This window comes from Artemia sp. Qi Xiang Cuo, chromosome 6, assembly GCF_049724085.1.
Source record: "Artemia sp. Qi Xiang Cuo chromosome 6, ASM4972408v1, whole genome shotgun sequence".
NCBI lineage: Eukaryota > Metazoa > Arthropoda > Branchiopoda > Anostraca > Artemiidae > Artemia > Artemia sp. Qi Xiang Cuo.
The window spans coordinates 72503550-72525530 of NC_142799.1; the positions used below are offsets into that span (position 1 = coordinate 72503550).

Here is a 21981-nt window from a genome sequence, read left to right on the forward strand (position 1 = left end):
GTTCGAGTTCACTTTTCAAGATTCAAAAGAGATCCAAAGGCAACTATCCCCCCCTCCTTGCCTTTTTTCCAAACTCATCCAATGAAGATTTTGAGATAGCTATTTTGTTCAAAATAGTTCAAAGGTCGGATAAGAAAAAATCTAGTGTCGATACAACCCCCCAGGGGCCGGGGGCACGTGTTTAAGCTATGCCCTGTGGGCATGTATGGTTCTTATGAAATGGATGCTCGTATAAACTTCATAGAGGGCTCATTTATTTGGAAATTAAAACTTCTAATTCACTTTTTAAGAGTCAAGAGGTCGGAGGGCAACTAGCCCCTATCCCCCCACGCCCTTTTTTCCGCAAACCAATCTGCTACAAATTTTTAGACAGCCATTTTTTTTTTAATATTTAAAAAATTAGATATCAAAATCTCCGGCGTCGATACAACCCCCCAGGGCCCGGGGAATAGGCGTTGTAAGTAATGCTCTTGGGGCATATATGGTTCTTATGGAAAGGATGCTTGTATAACCTTCGGGGAGGGCTCATTTCATTGGAAACTAAAATTTCTCGTCCTCTTTTTAAGAGTCAAAAGAGATCAGAGGGCAACTAGCCCCACTCTCTACGCCCTACTTTCCTCAAGCTCATCCAATAAGAATACGATAAGAACTTTGAGAGAGCCATTTTTTTCAAAATCGTTCAAAGATCATCTAATGAAAACTCCAGGGTCGACACAATCATTCAGGACCCGGGTTAGGCGTGGTAGGCTATGCCCGGGGAGCATATATAGCTGTTATGGAAGGGATGCTCGTTTAAACTTCAGAGAGGGCTCATTTGATTGGAAATTGGAAGTTCTAGTTCAGTTTTTAAGAGTCAAAAGAGACCAGAGGGCAACTATCCTCCTACGCCCCTTTTCTCCCAAATTTATCTGATAGAAATGTTTAGATAGCCATTTTTGTTAAAAACAGTTTAAGGTCAGATAACAAAGACCCCGGTGTCCACACAACCCCCAAGGGTCCGGGGGCAGGTGTTGCAAGTTATGCTCCCGGGGCATATATGGTTCTTATGGAAAGGATGCTCGTACAAACTTCAGAGAGGGCTCATTTGATTGAAAACTAAAAGTTCTAGCTGACTTTGTCAGAGTCACAAGAGATCGGAGGGCAACTAACCCATCCCCCACCACGCTTTTTTCTTCCGCAAACCCATCCGATAAAAATTTTGAGATTACCATTTTGTTAAAAATAGTCCAAACATCAGATATTAAAACTCAGGGGTCGACACCCCCCTAGGCCTGGGGACATGCTGTGTAAGTTATGGCCTGGGGGCATATATGGTTCTTATATAAGATATGCTGGTAGAAACTTCAGAGAGGGCTCATTTGATTGAAAATGAAAAGTTCTAGTTTACGTTTAAAAAGTCAAAAGAGATCGAAGGGCAATTAGCCCCCACCCCCACCACGCCCTTTTTTCCCAAATCCATCCGACAAAAAATTTTGAGATAGCTTTTTTGTTATATATAGGCCTAGTTCATCAAATAATAAAAACTCCGAGGTTGACACAAATCCATTTTTTTTTTACTTTGATATTGATACTTTTATACTAATTTTGATACTTTGATGAACATTTGATGTTGAAAAAAAAGTTTCATTTTGAAATAAAGAGTTTTTAAGAACTTGAAACTTTTTGCAATCAAACGCGAACAAAATTAATAAAAAAAAGTTTCCGAAAAAGAAGTTTTTAAAAGAAAAGTAAAGGCCATTTTAAACTTAAGAACAGCAGATACAAATACATTTAAAAAAACAAACACAAAACGACCGGAAATTACTATTAAATAATAAATGAAACTCAAAACGACCAGAAATTAAATAAAAAATCATACAACGAGTACAACACATACAACACATACAAACAAAACATTCAACAATTAATAATATAAATTAATAATTAAATCTTAAAGCGAGTAATGCTTAAATTGAATATACAAATCAAGCTCAAAAATAAAAAATATTTTGCCATTGAAGTATAAATGAAACCCAAAACGAACAGACATTAAATAAGCAATCAATGCAAACAAAAATACAATAGCCACTAATGTAAATGAATACAAAATCTTAAAACGAGTGAAACTCGAAATGGAATATGCAAATCAAGCTTGGAACGAACAGAAATCACCACAAACAAGAGTTTGGGTATCGCCTCCTTCTCTCACTACAAAAGTCAGTTCATTTGCGCTTTACTAAAAACTTTTTGTGTCTTGAACAGTCTTGGAAAATATAAACAAAATCAAATTGAATATTTTTATATAATGATAGTTCTTGAAAGATCCATCAGTCCAAGATTTTATTTCACTGTAATTTGATTTTCATTTTCAATGCTGTAAGAACTGGAAAAGAAAGTATTTGTAATATAATTCGTTTTCAGTGAAGCTCCAATGACGCAATAAACTTTAGGTTTTTCAAACAGTTCGTGGTAACGAACTGTAAGTAAGGAGCGACCCGGCTCAATGGTAACCAAAACTCTAGAAAACAGGTTTTTGATACCAATAGATACATCAAAAGAATCAGATTTCAATGCTGATTTCAAATATATAACTTTTTGTCAAGTTTAGTGTTACCCATCAGAAGTTACGCGCCTGAGAAAATTGGGCTGGTTTTCAAAAAAAGGGGGATAGACCCCCTAAAAGTTATAAAACCTTAATGAAATTCACAACATCAGATTCAGTGTATCAGAGAACCCTACTATATAGGTTTTATGATCCTATATACAAAAATGTGGAATTTTGCATTTTTTGCCAGAAGAAAGATAACGGATGCGTGTTTATTTTTTGTTTTTTTTTTTTCTTATTTTTTTCCAGGGGTGATCGTATCGACCCAGTGGTCCTAGAATATCGTGGGAGGGCTCATTGGAACGGAAATTAAAAGTTCTACTGCCCTATTTAAGTGACCAAAAAAAAATGGAGGTCAACTAGGCCCCCTCCCACGCTCATTTTTTCCCAGTCACCCGATCAAAATTTTTAGATAGCCATTTTGTTCATTATGGTCGAAAATATGATAACTATGTCTTTTAGGATGACTTAATCCCCCGTAGTCCCCGGGGGGAGGGCTAAAAGTTATGAACTTTACCCAATGTTAACATTAGTATTGGTTATTGGGAAGTATACAGACGTTTTCAGGAGTTTTTTTCTGGTAGTGGGGGGGGGGGTCGGGGGTTATGTTGGAGGATCTGTCCTTGAAGGAAGTTTTCATGGGGGAAGGGAAATTGCCATGAAGGGGGCGCCGGACTTGCCAACATTATTTATTGGTTATTGGGAAGTATACAAACATTTTCAGGAAGGATTTTTTTCTGGAGGGGGGGGGGGGCTGGCAGCGAGGGCTACTCGGGAGAATCTGTACGTGGTGGATGTTTTTTTGGGGTACGGGAAATTTCTATTAAGGGGGTGCCGGATATACAAGAATTATTTAAAAAACGATCAGAAATTAAATAAAAAAAAACAAGTTTTTTCAACTGAAAATAAGAAGCAACATTAGAACTTAAAACGAACAGAAATTATTACGTATATGAGGGGGTTCTCCCCCAAGTCAATACCTCGCTCTTTACGCTACAGTTTCTTTTTAGTGCTTTCCAAATAGCTATCTATTCTAATTAAACGGCCTTTGTTATTCAGGGGTTTGTGAATTAAATTTTCTTTAACTTTTAACTTAAAGAGTGTGGTATTGACTAAGGGAAGAACTCCCTCATATATGTAATAATATATACGTAATAAAAAAAAACAATAAAAAAAACAAGCGATACGGTTCAATAGTAATCGAAACTTTTAAAAACGGAATTTTGATGTCAATAAATGTATCAAAAGAATGGGTTTATAATGCTGATTCTAAATATATAAATTTTATTAAGTGTAGTGTTACTCATCAAAGGCTACGAGCCTGAGAAAATTTACCCGATTTTTTAAACAGGGGGGAAACATCCCCTACAAGTGAAAGAATTTTAATGAAAATCTCCCCGTCAGATTCAGCGTATCAGAAAACCCTATTACATAGGTTTCAAGCTCATATCTGCAAAAATCTGCAACTTTGTATTTTTTGCCAGAAGAAAAATATACGAATATAGAAGATAGTTACGTAAGTTAATATGTAAATTACGTCATAACCAAATTTAGAGACATTCATTTAACAAAAGAAAAGTAAAATTTTTATGCAAATTTTGTTTACTTATTCAATGACGGTGAGCCAAATAAAAGCTGCATTAACTAAAAAACGATCAGAAATTAAATAAAAAAAAACAAGTTTTTTAAACTGAAAGTAAGGAGCGACATTAAAACTTAAAACTAACATAAATTATTCCTTATATTAATGGGGATGTCCCCTCCTCAACGCCTCGCTCTTTACGATAAAGTTTGACTCTGTCTAACAAATTTATTTTTTAAAACAATAAAAAACTTTAGCGTAAAGAGCGAAGCGTTGAGGAGGGGACAGCCCTTTTCATATACGGAATAATTTCTGTTCATTTTAAGTTTTAATGTCGCTCCTTACTTTCAGTTTAAAAAACTTGTTTTTTATTTATTTAATACAGTTAAGGAAGAACGCAGTATACAAACTCTTGTGTGTAGTGAAACTATATTCATCTTGAACAATCTTCAAAAGAACTAATAAATAAAACTGAACGTTTGCTGTATAATTATAGTAATTGCTGAAAGCTCATCAGTTCAAATTTTTACTTAGTTTTAATATATTTTTTCAATATTAAGTACAAAAGAAAATATTTGTAATGTAAATCGTTTTTAGTAAAACACCAATTTCGCAGTAGGTTTTAGACTTTTAAAGTGAGAGAAGGAGCCGATACCCAAACTCTTGTTTGTCGTGATTTCTGTTCGTTTCAAGCTTGATTTGCATATTCAATTTAAGTTTCACTCGTTTTGAGATTTATTTATTCAACATTAATATCTATTGTATGTCTGTTTGCATTAATTCTTTGTTTAATTTCTGTTCGTTTTGGGTTTCATTTATACTTCATTAGCAAAATATTATTTAGTTTTGAATTTGATTTGAATATTCGATTTAAGCATTACTTGCTTTAAGATTTATTTATTCATTTATGTTATTACTTTTTGTATGTTTTTTTGCTATGATTGTTTATTTAATTTCAGTTCGTTTTGAGTTTGATTTATTCTAATAGCAAATACTGGTCGTTTCGAGTTTGAATTTTAACAGGTATTTGTATCTGCTGATCTTAAGTTTAAAGTGGCCTTTACTTTTCTTTGAAAAACTTCTTTTTCGGAAAGTTTTTTTTATTTAATCTAAAAAGAAATGACTTCTTTCCAGTGTCAAATGTAGTTTTTAAGTGATTAGTTACCTCAGTTGATTGAATTGCTATGCCTCCTCATTCTTCGTGTTTTATTTTTGTACGTGTTGTACGTGTTGTCGTGTTGTACGTTTCACTCCTTATGAGTTGATAAGAATACCAGCAAGATATAGTCTAAGAAAACGTTTTTTTAGGTGTTGAAGTGTACTCAGTTCATCCTGGTGCCATTACAAGCACAGCTTTTTTGAATTGCTTCCCATGGTACTTCAGAACTTTTGTCTGGGCAATTACAATGATGGTTTCCAAGGTAAAGGTTTCTAATAACACTTTTTTCTCTTATATAAGATTACTGTTAATGAAATATAACTTTCAGTAGTAAGATAATGGGTTTGGGGGCAATGGACCTGGTTTTCTTAAGCTTGGCTATTCATTTTCTATGCCTTGCAAATCTATGATGATGAGTTAAATTGGAGTGAAAGGATAAACATCTGTTGTTCTTATCTAGTTTTATAGAATTCTGTGAGCATCCTTAGTAAACTCGAATATTTTTTGAAAGACACGAATATTTTCATATTTGTTGTATTTTCTGTGGAATTTGAGCTTTACTGAAAAAATATATTATAAACAGTTTCTCTTTTATCATTATAACATAAAAAATATAAAATTACCGAGACTTCTAGAATTAATATCGTTGTATTTTGAACAATCAACCTAGTTTCAATAATCTCATATACAGTTAATTGCTATTCTTATTTTCTTGTTTTTAAACGCATTCGTTTCAAATGTATTGGAATCAATTGTTAAAGAATTTATTGTTTCGTCAATTCCAAATACGGTATAAGCAATCTATATAAATTGCTCCAAAATTAACATTTTTAATTACAATTTAATTACCCTTAAAATGTTCATTTTAAAAGTTTTATTTTGGCATCAGTTTTTTTATATGCTTCATCCCATGGAATCAAAATGAAATGCATTGATAAAAAAAACTCCTTTTAACATAGGAAAACTAAATTGAAAGTCATAAATGTAACTACTCTAAGAATATTTTTTCTTTGTTGCGTTCTTTATTATAATTTTTCCTGATATTTTTCCTGATGTTTTGATAGATTAAAAATTCACTGTTCAAAATCCTTTTGGTTTTCGTTAAAGCGCAAAATACATTCAAGCAGGCTTGTTGCAGGTATACGCGTGTTGCTAGAAGCTACATATTGAATTTGAGTTATTTCCATTGTGTAACTTTTGTCGTTCCATGAGTTTTTAAGCCTAAAGTCATAATAATTCATTAATGTTTAAATTATTAAGATGATTTCGTTATTCTGGAATGATTGGAAGTTCCTATGAACTCTGATTAGAGTTCAGAACCTCAGAATCTCTTGAAGAACTCAGAGGTCAGACTCAAAGTGTCAAAATAAGTGGGATGAAAAAAAAAATGTTGTCATTGCGTTACAAAACAAGTATTTTTACAGTTTCCAGGGAAACTTCAGTGTTTATACTTAAGGGAACCTAGCTGTTAATGCAAGACATTAAGGCTAAATTCAGTGAAGCGGGATCGTGTGAAAATTTAATTATATTATTTCGAGTTACTACATCTCCATGGTAACAACTCCTTTTTGGGAAACTTGTTATCGTTATTTTTCAATATTTTCCTAATGAGATACAAAAATCTTTCGGGTTACTCTTATCATTTAAAAAGAATTGATTTAGAAAAATGATTTCCAAAAAACAAGTCTGTCAAAGAAAGTAAAAAGCGAATTTAAAACGTAAGATGAGGAGAAATAAGGTCATATAAAGTCATATACTTCGTATAAAGTCAAAGTCATATAAAGTCATATAAAAGCAGAAATAAAGTTATATATTCAAACTTAAAAACATACGTAAATTACTACCAATGATTAATAAAACCCAAAAGTAAGAGCAATTAAAATGGAATAATCATACCACACAGATTCTGCTATAAATGAATAAATCAATCCATAAAACAATCAGAAAATAAAATAAATAGTCAAGTCAAATTTAAAACGAACTGAAATTACTGCGAACAAGAGAAGGGCTACCACCAATGCCGTATCCAAAGGGGAGGTAGGGGATTTGACCACCTCTCCCCCACTCAAAATGTTAGTCTGACTCGTAAAAACGTAACAAAAATGAATATTAACAAATTTTGTATGCATTTTTTGAAGTTTTTCACAGCCCTCCTTTTCCCAAAAAAATCCTTGTGTACCCTCCCCTCCTTCTGAAAAAAACCTTGGATATTGCCCTGGTTACCACGCCCTAAACTCTCCAAAGGTCAGAGCGTCATTTGACCTTCAATGAAAACAATTTAAATCTCAATCAGAGTTTTTTTTTCTTTTTCATAACATCAGGAAAAACACAAAAAAAGAAAATCGCAAAAGTAATCAAGGTTTACTCAATGGGCCATGTTCTACCCGTCCTCTCTCAAATCCTCCTACCAACTTGAGTGTCAATTGCATTTTATTGGCATGCATCTTAACGTTTTCTTTTGTACTTTATTGGCTAATTTTATTGGTTTTCATTGGCCAAAACATTAAAAAAAATCATTATCAAACAGTTCGTGGTAACGAACTGTAAGTAAGGAGCGACCCGGCTCAATAGTAATCGCAACTCTAAAAACCGGAATTTCGATACCAATAGATACATCAATAGAATCAGATTTTTATGCTGATTTCAAATATATAAGTTTAGTCTTACCCAACAAAAGTTACGCGGTTATGAAAATTTGCCTTATTTTCGAAAAAAGGTGGAAACAACCCCTAAAATTCATAGAACTTTAATGAAAATCACACCATCAGATTCGGCGTCTCAGAGAACCCTACTATAGAAGTTTCAAGCTCATATCTGCAAAAATGTGGAATTTATATTTTTCGCCAGAAGAAAGATCACGGATGCCTGTTTATTTGTGTTTTTTTTTTGTTTCCACAGGGGTGATCGTATCGATCCAGTAGTTTTAGAATATCACGAGAGGGCTTATCCGAACGGAAATTGAAAGTTCTAGTGTCCTTCTTAAGTGACCAAAAAAATTGGAGCGCAACATGGCCCCCTCCGACGCTTATTTTTTTCCCGAAGCAACCCAATCAAAATTTTGAGATAGGTATTTTGTTCAGCAAACTCGAAATATGTCTTTGAGGATGACTTAATCCCCCACAGTTCCTGGGGGAAGGGCTGCAAGTTATGAACTTTGCCCATTGTTTAGATATAGTATTGGTTAATGGGAAGTATACAGACCTTTCAGGAGGGATTTGTTTCTGGTGGGGGGGGGGGTCGAAGGAGGGGGCTACGGGGGAGGATCTCTCCATGGAGGATGTTTCATTGGGGGAAGGGACATTTCTAAGAAGAGGTGCGCCGGATTTACCAGCAATATTTAATAAACGATCAGAAATTAAATAAAAAATAAGTTTTTTCAACTGAAAGTAAGGAGCAACATCTAAACTTAAAAAGAACATAAATTATTACGTATATGAGGGGATTCGCCCCCTAGTCAATACCTCACCCTTTACGCTAAATTTTTTTTAGTACTTTCAAAAGAGCTATCTATTCTAATTAACCGGCCTTTCTGATTCAGGGATTTGTGACTCGAACAAAATTCGAACTTTAGCGGAAAGAGCGAGGTATTGACTAGGGGGCAAACTCTCTAATATAAGTAATAAAAGCATACGAAGATAGAAGTTTGTTACGTAGGTTAATTCGCGAGTTACTTAGTAAATTTCGAGAACGCCATTTAGCCAAAAAAGTAAAATTAATATGCAAATTTCGTTTTAATTATTCGTGTACGGTGAGCCAAAATCAAAGCTACATTAATTCAAAAACGTTCAGAAATTAAATAAAAAAACAAGTTTCTTTTAACTGAAAGTAAGGAGCGACATTAAAACTTAAAACGAACATAAATTATTCCGTAGGAGGGTGTAAAGAAGAAGGCTTTAAACAGATTGGGATGGAGGAGGAGCGTGCGTAGCTGTGTTGGTCTCAGGAGGCTTGGTTTTGCGGTGAGTTTTTAGTAGTAGTAGTAGTGGATTACTGGAAAGAACTAACGATGTAGACTTAATTGTTTAATTTATCGTGATTTTAATTCCTATAGTTTCTAGCAATTTTTAGTCAATATGTCCTTTTTTATGATGTAATGGTTGCATCTGTACGTTTTCAATGTCCACTCCACAGCCCGAAATATTATTGCTCCACAACTTATCTAGGACGTTCTAGGGAGTGTCAATCACCAACTATGTTCATGCTCATCCCTAAGTATATTTTGAACGAATATTCTTAACTCATTCTGAGCCTATTTCATCCGTTATAAAGGAGAAAGAGATGTTCATTGATCCGAGAAGTAGTTCCATCAGAGTTTATAAGCTCTTTCATTTTCAATCTTCCCGAAACGTCTCTGCAAGCTTTTGTTTTCTTTAGACTTTCCTAAAATGAAAAATGGTCTCCGGAATTTCTTAATTCGTTTGCAAATAGTTTTATAAATGATGATAAGTAAAAAAGGTAAGGTAAAAGGCTGCAGCATCAGATTTTGCAGTCCAAACCGGCGAGACTGATCTCTGTTTCATGGTTTTCAGGATGGAAGTGCAACGGGGGTTGGGGAATGCCAGCCTGTGCTGTTGCAAACCCTTCCTGTTTACCTTCCCCATATTTCTTCTGATACCCATTTAAAGTACGCAAAAAAAAAAAAAAACTCGCAACCGTATACTTTCTCCTGGCAAAATATACAAAATACCCCATTCTTGCAGATGGGACATTGAAAACTCTACAGTAGGGCTCTCTGATGCACTGAATCTGATGCTACAACTTTCAATAAGATTCCTTTACTTTTGGAGGATGTTTCTCCCTTTTTGAAAAATTTTGTAAATTTCATCGGGCTCGTAGATTTTGATATATTAAATTAAACTTAACGAATTTTACATATTTGGAATCAGCATAAGAAACCCATTCTTTTGATGTATCTATTGTTATGAAAATTCTTTTTTTAGAGTTTCGGTTGCTATTGGGCCGAATCGCTCGTTACTTACAGTTTGTTACCACGAACTGTTTTATTATTCTTTCGTCAGATTTTTAAACTTTTTCATTCGCAGTGTATTTAAAATTCTCCCGCAAAGCTTTTATCGAGGAGCTCCTCACTCTTCACTACCTGGTGAATATATTGGATCATCTCTTGTTCTGCCACGCATTATACACTTTGCAGTATATTTAGCAATCATAGGCAGCGCGATAGCGCTGCCTAAGTAAAGAACGATGTGGGCAAAATGTATTTTTTTTCTTTTTTCTTCTCCATACCCGGGCACTTCGTATCGAAGGAGTTGTCGTAGAAACTTCGAAAAGGGCGCATTCGTCTGGAAATTGGAGTGGCTAGTGCCCTTTTTAATAGTCGAAAGTGATTGGAGGGTAACTAGCCCCCCCCCTCCCACGCCCATCATTACAAATGAAACTCAGAGAGGAGAGAAACTAACAAAATGAAAAATAAAATCAAAAAGGGTGAAAAAACGAGGATTTTGTCAGCCAGTGGCGAACCATAAAGATTACAAAATATAAGCAAATATTTCGACAAGGACCTCCGCCAAGTCGTCCTCAGTGCTAAACAAAAAAGAAGACAAAGAGAAAAAAAAAAAAAAAAACGAAAATCTAACCTTCCGAAGTTTACTTTACAAAGACAGAACAGACACTGAATAAAAACCAGACAGGAATCAATGAAAATGAATTTACCAAGATGATTGGGCAAGGATCTTTTGCCTTGCAATAGTTTTAGCTGGTCTACAGACCAGCTAAAACCAGCTAAAACTATTGCAAGGCAAAAGATCCTTGCCCAATCGTCTTTAAAAGTTGTCGACAATGACAATTTTTTTGTCATTGTTTTCAACAGTTGTCAACAATAACAACTTTGACAACAAATGTTATCAACATTAAAATTTATCAGCAGTGTTTCTTCATGTGTTTGTGTATGGTTTGGTAGATTCTCATTGTCGCTTTTATTCTAACCGCAGACAATTTTCTGTCTTTTCATACCACAGTCTTTTCAAAGATATTATTAAAGCAATCCGATTTCTAACAACGATATCAGTAGGAGGGACCCAATTGATACTGATCTCACATCCATATATGGGCATTGAAGAGATTTAATGTCCTTCGTAAAAGCCTGGACGAGATTTGATGTCCTTGGTAAAAACTTGGGACGAGATTTAATGACATTGGTAAAAGTGTTATTTCTAGACCAATCAGAGGCCTAGGATCCGTGGGCGAACAAGACCACACCTCTTTCTAGACCTGTTTGATGGTTATATGGTTTGACGTTGTTTCATAGTTCTGTTCTGTTTGTTGGTTATATGATTTGATGTTGTTTCATAGTTCTGTTCTGTTTGTTGGTTAAATGATTTGATGTTTTTTCATAGTTCTGTTCTGTTTGTTGGTTATATGATTTGATGTTGTTTCATAGTTCTGTTCCATTTGTTGGATATATGGTTTGATGTTTTTCATAGTTCTGTTTGTTGATGGTTATATTGTTTGATGGTTATATGATTTGATGTTGTTTCATAGTTCTGTTCTGTTTGTTGGTCAAATTGTTTGATGTTTCTAAGCCTATTACTCCGAAGCTAAGTTTACATCATTTTCAGATAAGAGTGTCTAACGGGACAAGATCATTGACACCTATTTCTAGGTTAATGGACTAACGTAAGGTTTCTCTTACATCGCAAAAGGATGCCGAAACAAAGGAACAGTCAGAAATTACCTTTAGGGGATTATTTTGGCGAAACTAATTAATCAACATTTTAGGGATTTTTTTGGGTGAAACAGGTTGAGACATTTTAGAGGATGATTTGGGATGAAACGCTGTGGTCGTTATAATACACAAGTACACAATATTGGATTAGTGAGAGAATTAAGAGTATAGGCCATCAATTACTCTATCCATAATGGACATCAACCTCCAGGGGCCACCTCTCCCAACCCCCAAGACCCCTTCCCACCATTCCAACTTGTTTTGAGGACACCCCCCAATTTTCAATATAGAGGCTCAAATTAAGAGTTAAAAATGTGTAAGAAAAAAGTTAGCAGAATGTCAACATTGACCTCATGTTTCAAGATTTAGACAAGCGATTGGTATGAACATCTAATTCTGTTTCTTTTTACCTCAAATTTTCAATTATGTCATTTAGAATGTTACCATTTTTTTTAAAAGTCCCCCCCCAGCCCCACCCCCCATAGCCAAAAAATGTCTCCCCATTATAACTATTTCTATTCACGAACCTTAGCGGATCTGCTATGCATACAAACATCCATCAATAAAATCCAATATTAAAAGAACCAACAGTTTAAAATAAAGACACAGCGAAAACGTCCTTTTCCAAACACATTTTTGACCGTTCTGCTAAAATTCTTGGCTAGAAATAGCTTGCAGACGTTCACGAAACGTTGAATGTTTCTTTGTCCTATAATAAAATTTAGTTCATCTGTGGTGTAAGAAAAAGAGCAAATTTTCTGGGTTTTCGCAAGAAAATAGCTCGTCTTTAACAAACTTGCCAATAGCTAATCGAAACTGTCTATAAATATCTTAATTTTAGTCCAATTACGTGGCTAATAAAGGAACATTTAACATTTTTTCTGATTTGGTGTAGTTTCGCAAGAAAATAGCTCGTCTTTAACAAACTTAACCATAGCTAATCGAAAATGTCTATAAATATCTTCATTTTTAGTCCAATTGAGTCCAATAAATATCTTCATTTTTAGTTCCAAACACATTTTTGACCGTTCTGCTAAAATTCTTGGCTAGAAATAGCTTGCAGACGTTCACGAAACGTTGAATGTTTCTTTGTCCTATAATAAAATTTAGTTCATCTGTGGTGTAAGAAAAAGAGCAAATTTTGTGGGTTTTCGCAAGAAAATAGCTCGTCTTTAACAAACTTGCCCATAGCTAATCGAAACTGTCTATAAATATCTTAATTTTAGTCCAATTACGTGGCTAATAAAGGAACATTTGTCATTTTTTCGGATTTTGTGTAGTTTCGCAAGAAAATAGCTCATCTTTAACAAACTTAACAATAGCTAATCGAAACTGTGTATAAATATCATCATTTTAGTTCATTTGCATAGCTAATAAAGAAACGCACTTTCCAAATATCCGAAGCATGGGGGCTTTCATACATCCTACAATTGACTTTAAGGGAATACATTGTTTATTTAATTTTCGATAAACCGAAAACTTTGGGTCAAGAGCTACCCCAGGGAAGCATTTTAGGTTACTTTTTTCTCAAAATGGCATGAAATATGGGCATTATTTACGGTATCATCCTGAGAAAATGCATATCACGATGATTTGAGATAAATACTGGACACACAATTTCTTCTGATGGTTGGGTTCCATGTCCCCACTCAAGAGCCCAAAGTACCCCTCCCTCCACAAGCGTACCACCCTGAGTGCAGGCCGCCACCGAGGGAATATCCAATTCACCGTACGGTTTATCTCAAACCTGGCGCAACCCAGGACACATTTTTCAGCAAAAATATCAAGACGTGCAAAGGGGAAAATTCTTGTTCCCACCCACCCCGCGGGATGTGGGGGAATTTGTCAGTGTTGTTTCATTCCAGGGACGGAATCCGATCATCTCAGCGTGATTCAGGGGGGGGGTGCTCACTGTTGAATCGTTCCGAGGAGACGGAATCCGGGCTTCAGCTAGATGATAAAAGAGTCTAAAAACGGTCTCACTCTAGATAATTTAAAGGTAGTAATAATAAGGAAATTAAAACAAATGTAGACAATGTAGGCGACTTGTGAAAACATTAATATGTTTAGGGAGGCGGGGGTGATTCAAGGGCTCATTGGGTACATTTTTGCATCTCGTTCAGAATTGAGTGCATAAATATCTGAAAATGTTTAAGGTATAGTATGAATAGCTTGCAAAAAAACATGATAATACTACTAGTACTAACAACTTACTGCACTATTAAGCCATCTGAGGTCAACAAAGGTACGTTTTATCAAGAGAATATTAGAAAATTTATAGATTATAGTATGAATGACATAAAAAAAACATGAAATACTACTACTACTACTAGCAACTCGCTGCATCATAAGGACACCTGAGGTCAAAACAGATACGTTTTATCATGAAAATATCTGAAAATGTTTAATGTATAGTACGAAAGGCTTGCAAAAACATGTTAATACTACTAATAGTAACAACTTACTGCACTGTTAAGCCATCTGAGGTTAACAAAAGTTCCTTTTTTCGAGAAAATATTAGAAAATTTATAGATGATAGTTTGAATGACATGCAAAAACATGAAAATAGAACTACTTCTAGCAACTTGCTGCAACATAAAGCCACCTGAGATCAATACAACTACGTTTTATTAAGAAAACATCTGAAAATGTTTAAGATATAGTACAAATGGATTGCAAAAAACATGAAAATAGAACTACTACTAGAAACTTGCTGCAATATAAAGCCACCTCAGATCAATAGAAATACGTATTATTAAGAAAACATCTGAAAATGTTTAAGATATAGTACAAATGGTTTGAAAAAACATGAAAATAAAACTACTACTAGCAACTTGCTGCAACATAAAGCCACCTGAGGTCAAAACAGATACGTTCTATCATGAAAATATCTGAAAATGTTTAAGATATAGTACAAATAGATCGCAAAAACATGATAATACATTTAGTACTAACAACTTGCTGCACTATTAAGCCATCTGAGGTCAACAAAGGTAGGTTTTATCATGAAAATATTAGAAAATTTAAAGACTATGGTATGAATGACATGCAAAAACATGAAATACTACTACTACTACTACTAGCAACTCGCTGCATCATAAGGACACCTGAGGTCAAAACAGATACGTTTTCTCAAGAAAATATATGAAAATGTTTAATGTATAGTACGAAAGGCTTGCAAAAACATGTTAATACTACTAATAGTAACAACTTACTGCACTGTTAAGCCATCTGAGGTTAACAAAAGTACGTTTTTTCGAGAAAATATTAGAAAATTTATAGATGATAGTTTGAATGACATGCAAAAACATGAAATACTACTACTACTTCTTCTAGCAACTTACTGCAGCATAAGGACACCAGAGGTCAATACAACTACGTTTTATTAAGAAAATATCTGAAAATGTTTAAGATATAGTACAAATGGTTTGCAAAAAACATGAAGATAGAACTACTACTAGCAACTCACTGTAACACAAAACCACCCGAGATCGATACAGATACGTTTTATCATGAAAAATATCTGAAAATTTTGAAGGTGTAGTAAGAAAGGCTTTCAGAAACAAGATCATACTACTAGTACCAACAAGTTACTGCACTACTAAGCCATCTTAGGCCAACAAAAGTACTTTTTATCGAGAAAATATTAGAAAATTCATAGATTTTAGTATGAATGACATGCAAAAACATGAAATAATACTACTACTACTAGCAACTCACTGCAACATAAGGACACAAGAGACAAATATAGCTACAGTTTATTAAGCAAATAAATGAAATCGATTATGATACAGCAAAAAGGTTGGCAAAAAACATGAAAATAGAGCTACTACTAGGAGCTTGCTGCAATATAAAGCCATCCGAGGTTAATAGAACTACGTACTATTAAGAAAATATCTGAAAATGTTTAAGATATAGTACAAATGGTTTGCAGAAAACATGAAAATAGAACTACTACTAGCAACTTGCTGCAACAGAAAGCCACCTGAGATCTAAACAGATACGTTTTATTATGTAAATATCTGAAAATGTTTAAGATATAGTACAAATGGACTGCAAAAACATGATAATACTACTAGTACTAACAACTTGCTGCACTACTAAGCCATCTGAGGTCAATGAAAGTACGTTTCATCGAGAAAATATTACAATATCTTAAGTCTCAACCGTCTTTATTCTTTAGAATAGTTCATCGCCATGAAAATTATACTTTCAGATTCAGCATGTCAGGGAACACACTTTCAGGTTCAGCATGTTGGAGAACCCTAAATTTTCATCCCTAAAAAGGTATGTTAATCCTAAAAGGTTAAAGCATTTCTCTGAAATTACGCTTTCAGATCCAGCATGCCGGAGAAGTCATACATTACTTTTCAACTTCATGTATATCCCAACACCAAATTTTCGCAATGAAAAAGAAATATATTACAGATCAATTCTAATTTTTTTTCCTGAGAAAATTAAAAAGGTTCCACTTCAGTTCTGATTTTTCTCAAAGAGATGAAAAAATTTTAAGTTCTCTTCTAAATTTATCATAAGAGATAGAAAAAGTTATACTTTGATCGAATGTTCTCCATGACGATAAGGAGCTCCACTTTAATTCTGAGTTTTCTCGAAGAAGTGAAAAATGTTCAAGTTCTCTTTTGAATCTTCTCAAAGAAGAGAAAAAGTTAGCTCAATTCTGACATTTACCAATGAAAATGAAAAAAGCTTTAGCTTCAGTTCTTAATTTCTCAAAAGACATAAAAAATTTTAAGTTCTGTTTTAAATTTTTCCGTAGAAGATAGGAAAAGTTATACTATGATTGTGAATATTTTCCATGAAGATAAAAACTTTCCCTATAATTCTAAATTTTCCTAATTTAAGTTCCGATTTCTCTCAAAGAGATGAAAAAATTTAAAGTTCTCTTCCAAATTTTTCGTAGAAGATAGAAAAAAATTATAATTTGATCGTGAATATTCGCCATGAAGATAAGGAGCTCCACTTTAATTCTAGGTTTTCTCGAAGAAGTGCAAAATGTTCAAGTTCTCTTCTGAGTATTCTTAAAGAAGAGAAAAAGTTAGCCCAATTCTGAAATTTACCAAAGAAAATGAAAAAAGCTTCCACTTCAGTTCTTAATTTCTCAAAGACAAAGACTTAATTTCTTAATTTCTAATTTCTAAAAAATTTAAAGTTCTGTTCTAAATTTTTCCATAGAAGATAGGAAAAGTTATACTATGATTGTGAATATTTTCCATGAAGATAAAAAGCTTCACATTAATTCTAAATTTTCTCAATGAAGTGAAGAAAAATTCAAGTTCACTTCTGAATTTTCTCAATGAAAAAGAAATTAGTTACAGATCAATTCTAATTTTTCCAAGAAAATAAAAAGCTTCAACTTCAGTTCTAATTTTTCTCAAAGAGAAAAAAAAGTCTCGACTAGGCTAGACTTTTTAGACTAGATTACTTGTGCGCACGTAACCTAGTCTAAATTAACCTTAAAAATGAAATAATACTGTAAATTAACCTTAAAAATGAAATAAATCTATGTCGACTTTGCATGTCTCTCGCTATGTATGCTTGCGGCTGTAGCAAACGTACTCTATGGTTGCTCTTACATTGGAAGTGGCTTCCCTAGTGGTACTCCATGGTATGTTATCGAGACTATCTAGTTTATTACATGTATTAAATCAGTAATTTTCATCCATTGGAGGGATAAACACCGACGTCATATTTTAAAAAAAAAAGAAGAAAAGAAATGGAAATGATTTATTCGAGAAAAGTGTGTGTACATGATAAAGTCATCGTTGCCTTGAATGGTGTCAAAGAGACATATTTGAACTATAAAACAAGTAGTAGTTGAGATCTTTTTGGGAATGTATTCGTACGTTATCATGACAGTAAGGAGTTAAATTCCTTTTGAGTACCCTAGAATTTCCATCATGCAAATGGTGGATACATGAAAGTATCATTTTCAGAGAAGTTAGTACTCAAAGAGAAAGCCAACATAAAAATAATAGTTGATGAAGAGGGACAACTTCTAGCTAATTGGTCCAGTAACATTACCCATTGATAGATCTTATCGTCATCTTTCAGGTGTTAGCATTAGAATGAAAGCAAAGGGAAATAGAAGACATGCCTATTGCTGCACCAACATCATAAATCATATCTTGTCAACGTGCCAGAACTGTTACCTCTGTAAAAATAATGTGATAATAGACAGTGAAATTGCCGGAAAAATAAAAAGAGTATTGGTAGACAATATCACTAATGAATATCATGATAAATTGATGGAAAATAAAGCACAATTGAACATTATTACTTCTATTGATCATATAGTCAATGAATTAAATAATACTGAGGATGAAGCGTGTATTGAACCTGTAGATGACATCTCAGTGAAAATTTTATATGACTCAAAATGGATGAATGATTATTCTAGTGGTTATGAACTAAGAGAAGCGAGTAATTCTAGTATCAAGATAGAACATGATAAATTATTTTATGCAACAGATTCAAAATGTCCAAAATTGTTCAATGATGTTAATAATGTATAATAATGTTTGTAACATATTTTTATGTTAATATTCTACATGTTGTTATTTCAATAAGAATATTTTATGTATTACTTTGTCATATTTCTATTATTTTAAGATACGTTAGCATGTCAAACGCTTAGAATGTTTATTAAAAAGTCGGAGACTTTATTTTCTTTGGAAAAATTAGAATTGAACTATAACTTTTTTTCTTTTCTTTGTGAAAATTCAGAAGAGAACTTGAACTTTCTTTACCTCGTTATGGATAATTAGAATTAAAGTGGGACCTTTTTTATTCTCTGGGAAAACATTTAGAAGAGAACTTGAACTTTTCTTCACTTCTTTGAGAAAATATAGAATTAAAGCAGAACTTTTTCTCTTCTTGGAGGAAGAATTCAGAATCGAAATATCCATGGTAAAATTTAGAACAGAACTTTAAATTTTTTCATCCCTTTGAGAAAAATCAGAACTGAAGTGGAAGCTTTTTATTTTCTTGGAAAAATTAGATTGATCTGTAACTAATTTCTTTTTCATTGAGAAAATTCAGAAGAGAGCCTGAACTTTTTTTTCACTACATTGAGAAAATTTTGAATTAAAGTGGAACATTTTATTTTCATTGAAAATATTCACAACTACGGTATAACTTTTTCTATCTTCTATTGAAAAATTTCGAATAGATCTTTAAATTTTTTCATCTCTTTGAGAAAAATCAGAACTGAAGTGGAACCTTTTTATTTTCATGGAAAAAATTAAAATTGATCTTTAACTTTTTTCTTTTTCATTGAGGAAATTCAGTAGAAAACTTGAACTTTTCTTCACTCCATTGAGAAAATTTAGAATTAATGTGAAGCTTTTTATCTTAAGAAAATATCTACTGAGAAAAAAATATCTGAAAATTAATAAGATATAGTACAAAAGGTTTGCGAAAAACATGAAAATAGAACTACTACTAGCAACTTGCTGTAACATAAAGCCACCTGAGGTCTAAACAGATACGTTTTATCATGAAAATATCTGAAATTGTTTAAGATATAGTATAAATGGATTGCAAAAACATGATAATACTTCTAGTACTAACAACTTGCAGCACTACTAAGCCATCTGAGATCAATAAAAGTACGTTTCATCGAGAAAATATTAAAATATCTTAAGTCTCAACCGACTTTATTATTTAGAATAGTTCATCGCCTTGAAAATGATACTTTCAGATTCAGCATGTCAGGGAATACACTTTCAGGTTCAGCATGTTGGAGAACCCTAAATGGTCATCCCTAAAAAGGTATGTTAACCCTAAAAGGTTAAAGAATTTCTCTAAAATTACACTTTCAGATCTAGCATGCCGGAGAAGTCATACATTACTTTCAACTTTATGTATATCCCAACACCAAATTTTCGCATTGAAAAAGAAATATGTTACAGATCAATTCTAATTTTTTTCCTGAGAAAATAAAAAGGTTCCACTTCAGTTCCGATTTTTCTCAAAGAGATGAAAAAATTTAAAGTTCTCTTCTAAATTTATCATAGATGATAGAAAAAGTTATACTTATATCGTGAATATTCGCCATAAAGATAAGGAGCTCTACTTTAATTCTGAGTTTTCTCGAAGAAGTGCAAAATATTCAAGTTCTCTTCTGAATTTTCTTAAAGAAGAGAAAAAGTTAGCTCAATTCTGAAATTTACCAAAGAAAATGAAAAAGCTTCCACTTCAGTTCTTAATTTCTCGAAAGACATAAAAAATTTAAAGTTCTGTTCTAAATTTTTCCGTAGAAGATAGGAAAAGTTATACTATGATTGTGAATATTTTCCATGAAGATAAAAATTCCTACTACTAGTAACAACTCACCGCATCACCAAGCCGCCTGAGGCCAACACAGTTACGCACGCTCCTCCTCCACCCCATGAAGATTTTTTTTTATGAAGATAAAAAGTTTCACTGTAATTCTAAATTTTCCTAATTTCAGTTCCGAGTAGTTAGTTAGATTTTCATGTTTTTGCATGTCATTTAAAACTATAATCTATAAATTTTCTAATATTTTCTCGAAAAAAGGAACTTTTGTTAACCTCAGATGGCTTAACAGTGCAGTAAGTTGTTACTATTAGTAGTATTAACATGTTTTTGCAAGAATTTCGTACTATACATTAAACATTTTCAGATATTTTCATGATAAAACGTATCTGTTTTGACCTCAGGTGTCCTTATGATGCAGCGAGTTGCTAGTAGTAGTAGTAGTATTTCATGTTTTTTGCATGTCATTCATACTATAATCTTTAAATTTTCTAATATTCTCTTGATAAAACGTACTTTTGTTGACCTCAGATGGCCTAATAGTGCAGTAAGTTGTTAGTACTAGTAGTATTATCATGTTTTTTGCAAGCTATTCATACTATACCTTAAAAATTTTCAGATATTTATGCACTCAACTTTGGACGAGATGCAAAAATGTACCCAATGAGCCCTTGAATTACCCCTGCCGCCCTAAAATTATTAATGTTTTCATAAGTCGCCTACATTGTTTAATATTTTCACTAGCTAATTTTGAAAAAAAGACGAGATGCAAAAATGTACCCAATGAGCCCTTGAATCACCCCCGCCCCCCTAAAAAATATTAATTTTTATAAGTCGCCTACATTGTTTAATGTTTTCACTAGCTAATTTTGAAAAGAGTTTCGCTAATAATACACTCAATTCTGGACGAGATGCAAAAATGTACCCAATGAACCCTTGAATCATCCCCCCTAAAAACATTAATGTTTTAATTTCCTCATTATTACTACTTTTAAATTATCTCGAGCGAGATTGTTTTTAGCCTCTTTTATCATCTAGCTGAAGCCCGGATTCCGTCTCCTCGGAACGATTCAACAGTGAGCAAACCTCCCTGAATTACGTCGGGATGATCGGATTCCGTCCCTGGAATGAGACAACACTGACCAAACTCCGACACATCGCGCGGGGTGGGCGGGAACAAGAATTTTCCCCTTTGCACGTTTTGATATTTTTGCTGAAAAATGTGTCCTTCGATGCGCCAGGGTTGAGATAAACCGTGCGGTGGATGGGATACTCCCTTAGTGGTGGTATGCACTCGGGGTAGTACCCTAGTGGAGGGAGGGATACTTCGGGTTCTTGAGTGGGGACGTGGAACCCAACCATCAGAAGATTTTGTGTGTCCAGTATGCATTTCAAATCATCGTGATATGCATTTTATCAGGATGATACCGTTAATAATGCCCATATTTCATGCCATTTTGAGAAAAAAGTAACCTAAAATGCTTCCCTTGGGTAGCTCTTGACCCAAAGTCTTACGGTTTATCGAAAATTACATAATGGCCCCTGGAGTGGCCCCTGGATTACAGTGGCCCCTGGAGGTTGAGGTTCATTGTGGTTAGAGTTATTGATGGTTCATAATCATAATTCTCTCACTAATCCAATATTGTGTATTTGTGTATTATAACGACCACAGACTT

At 33.6% G+C, this 21981-nt stretch overlaps 1 protein-coding gene across 2 annotated transcripts in view; it reads left to right on the plus strand.

Annotated features, from left to right (window-relative positions):
* LOC148951575 (retinol dehydrogenase 11-like) overlaps window positions 1-21981 on the plus strand; it is a 271589-nt gene that overhangs the window by 209907 nt on the left and 39701 nt on the right. For both annotated transcript variants that reach the window (XM_089090342.1, XM_089090341.1), the window contains one exon: window positions 5475-5587. In XM_089090342.1, the coding sequence (XP_088946468.1) occupies window positions 5475-5587 (113 nt within the window). The remainder of the gene's footprint in view (window positions 1-5474; window positions 5588-21981) is intronic.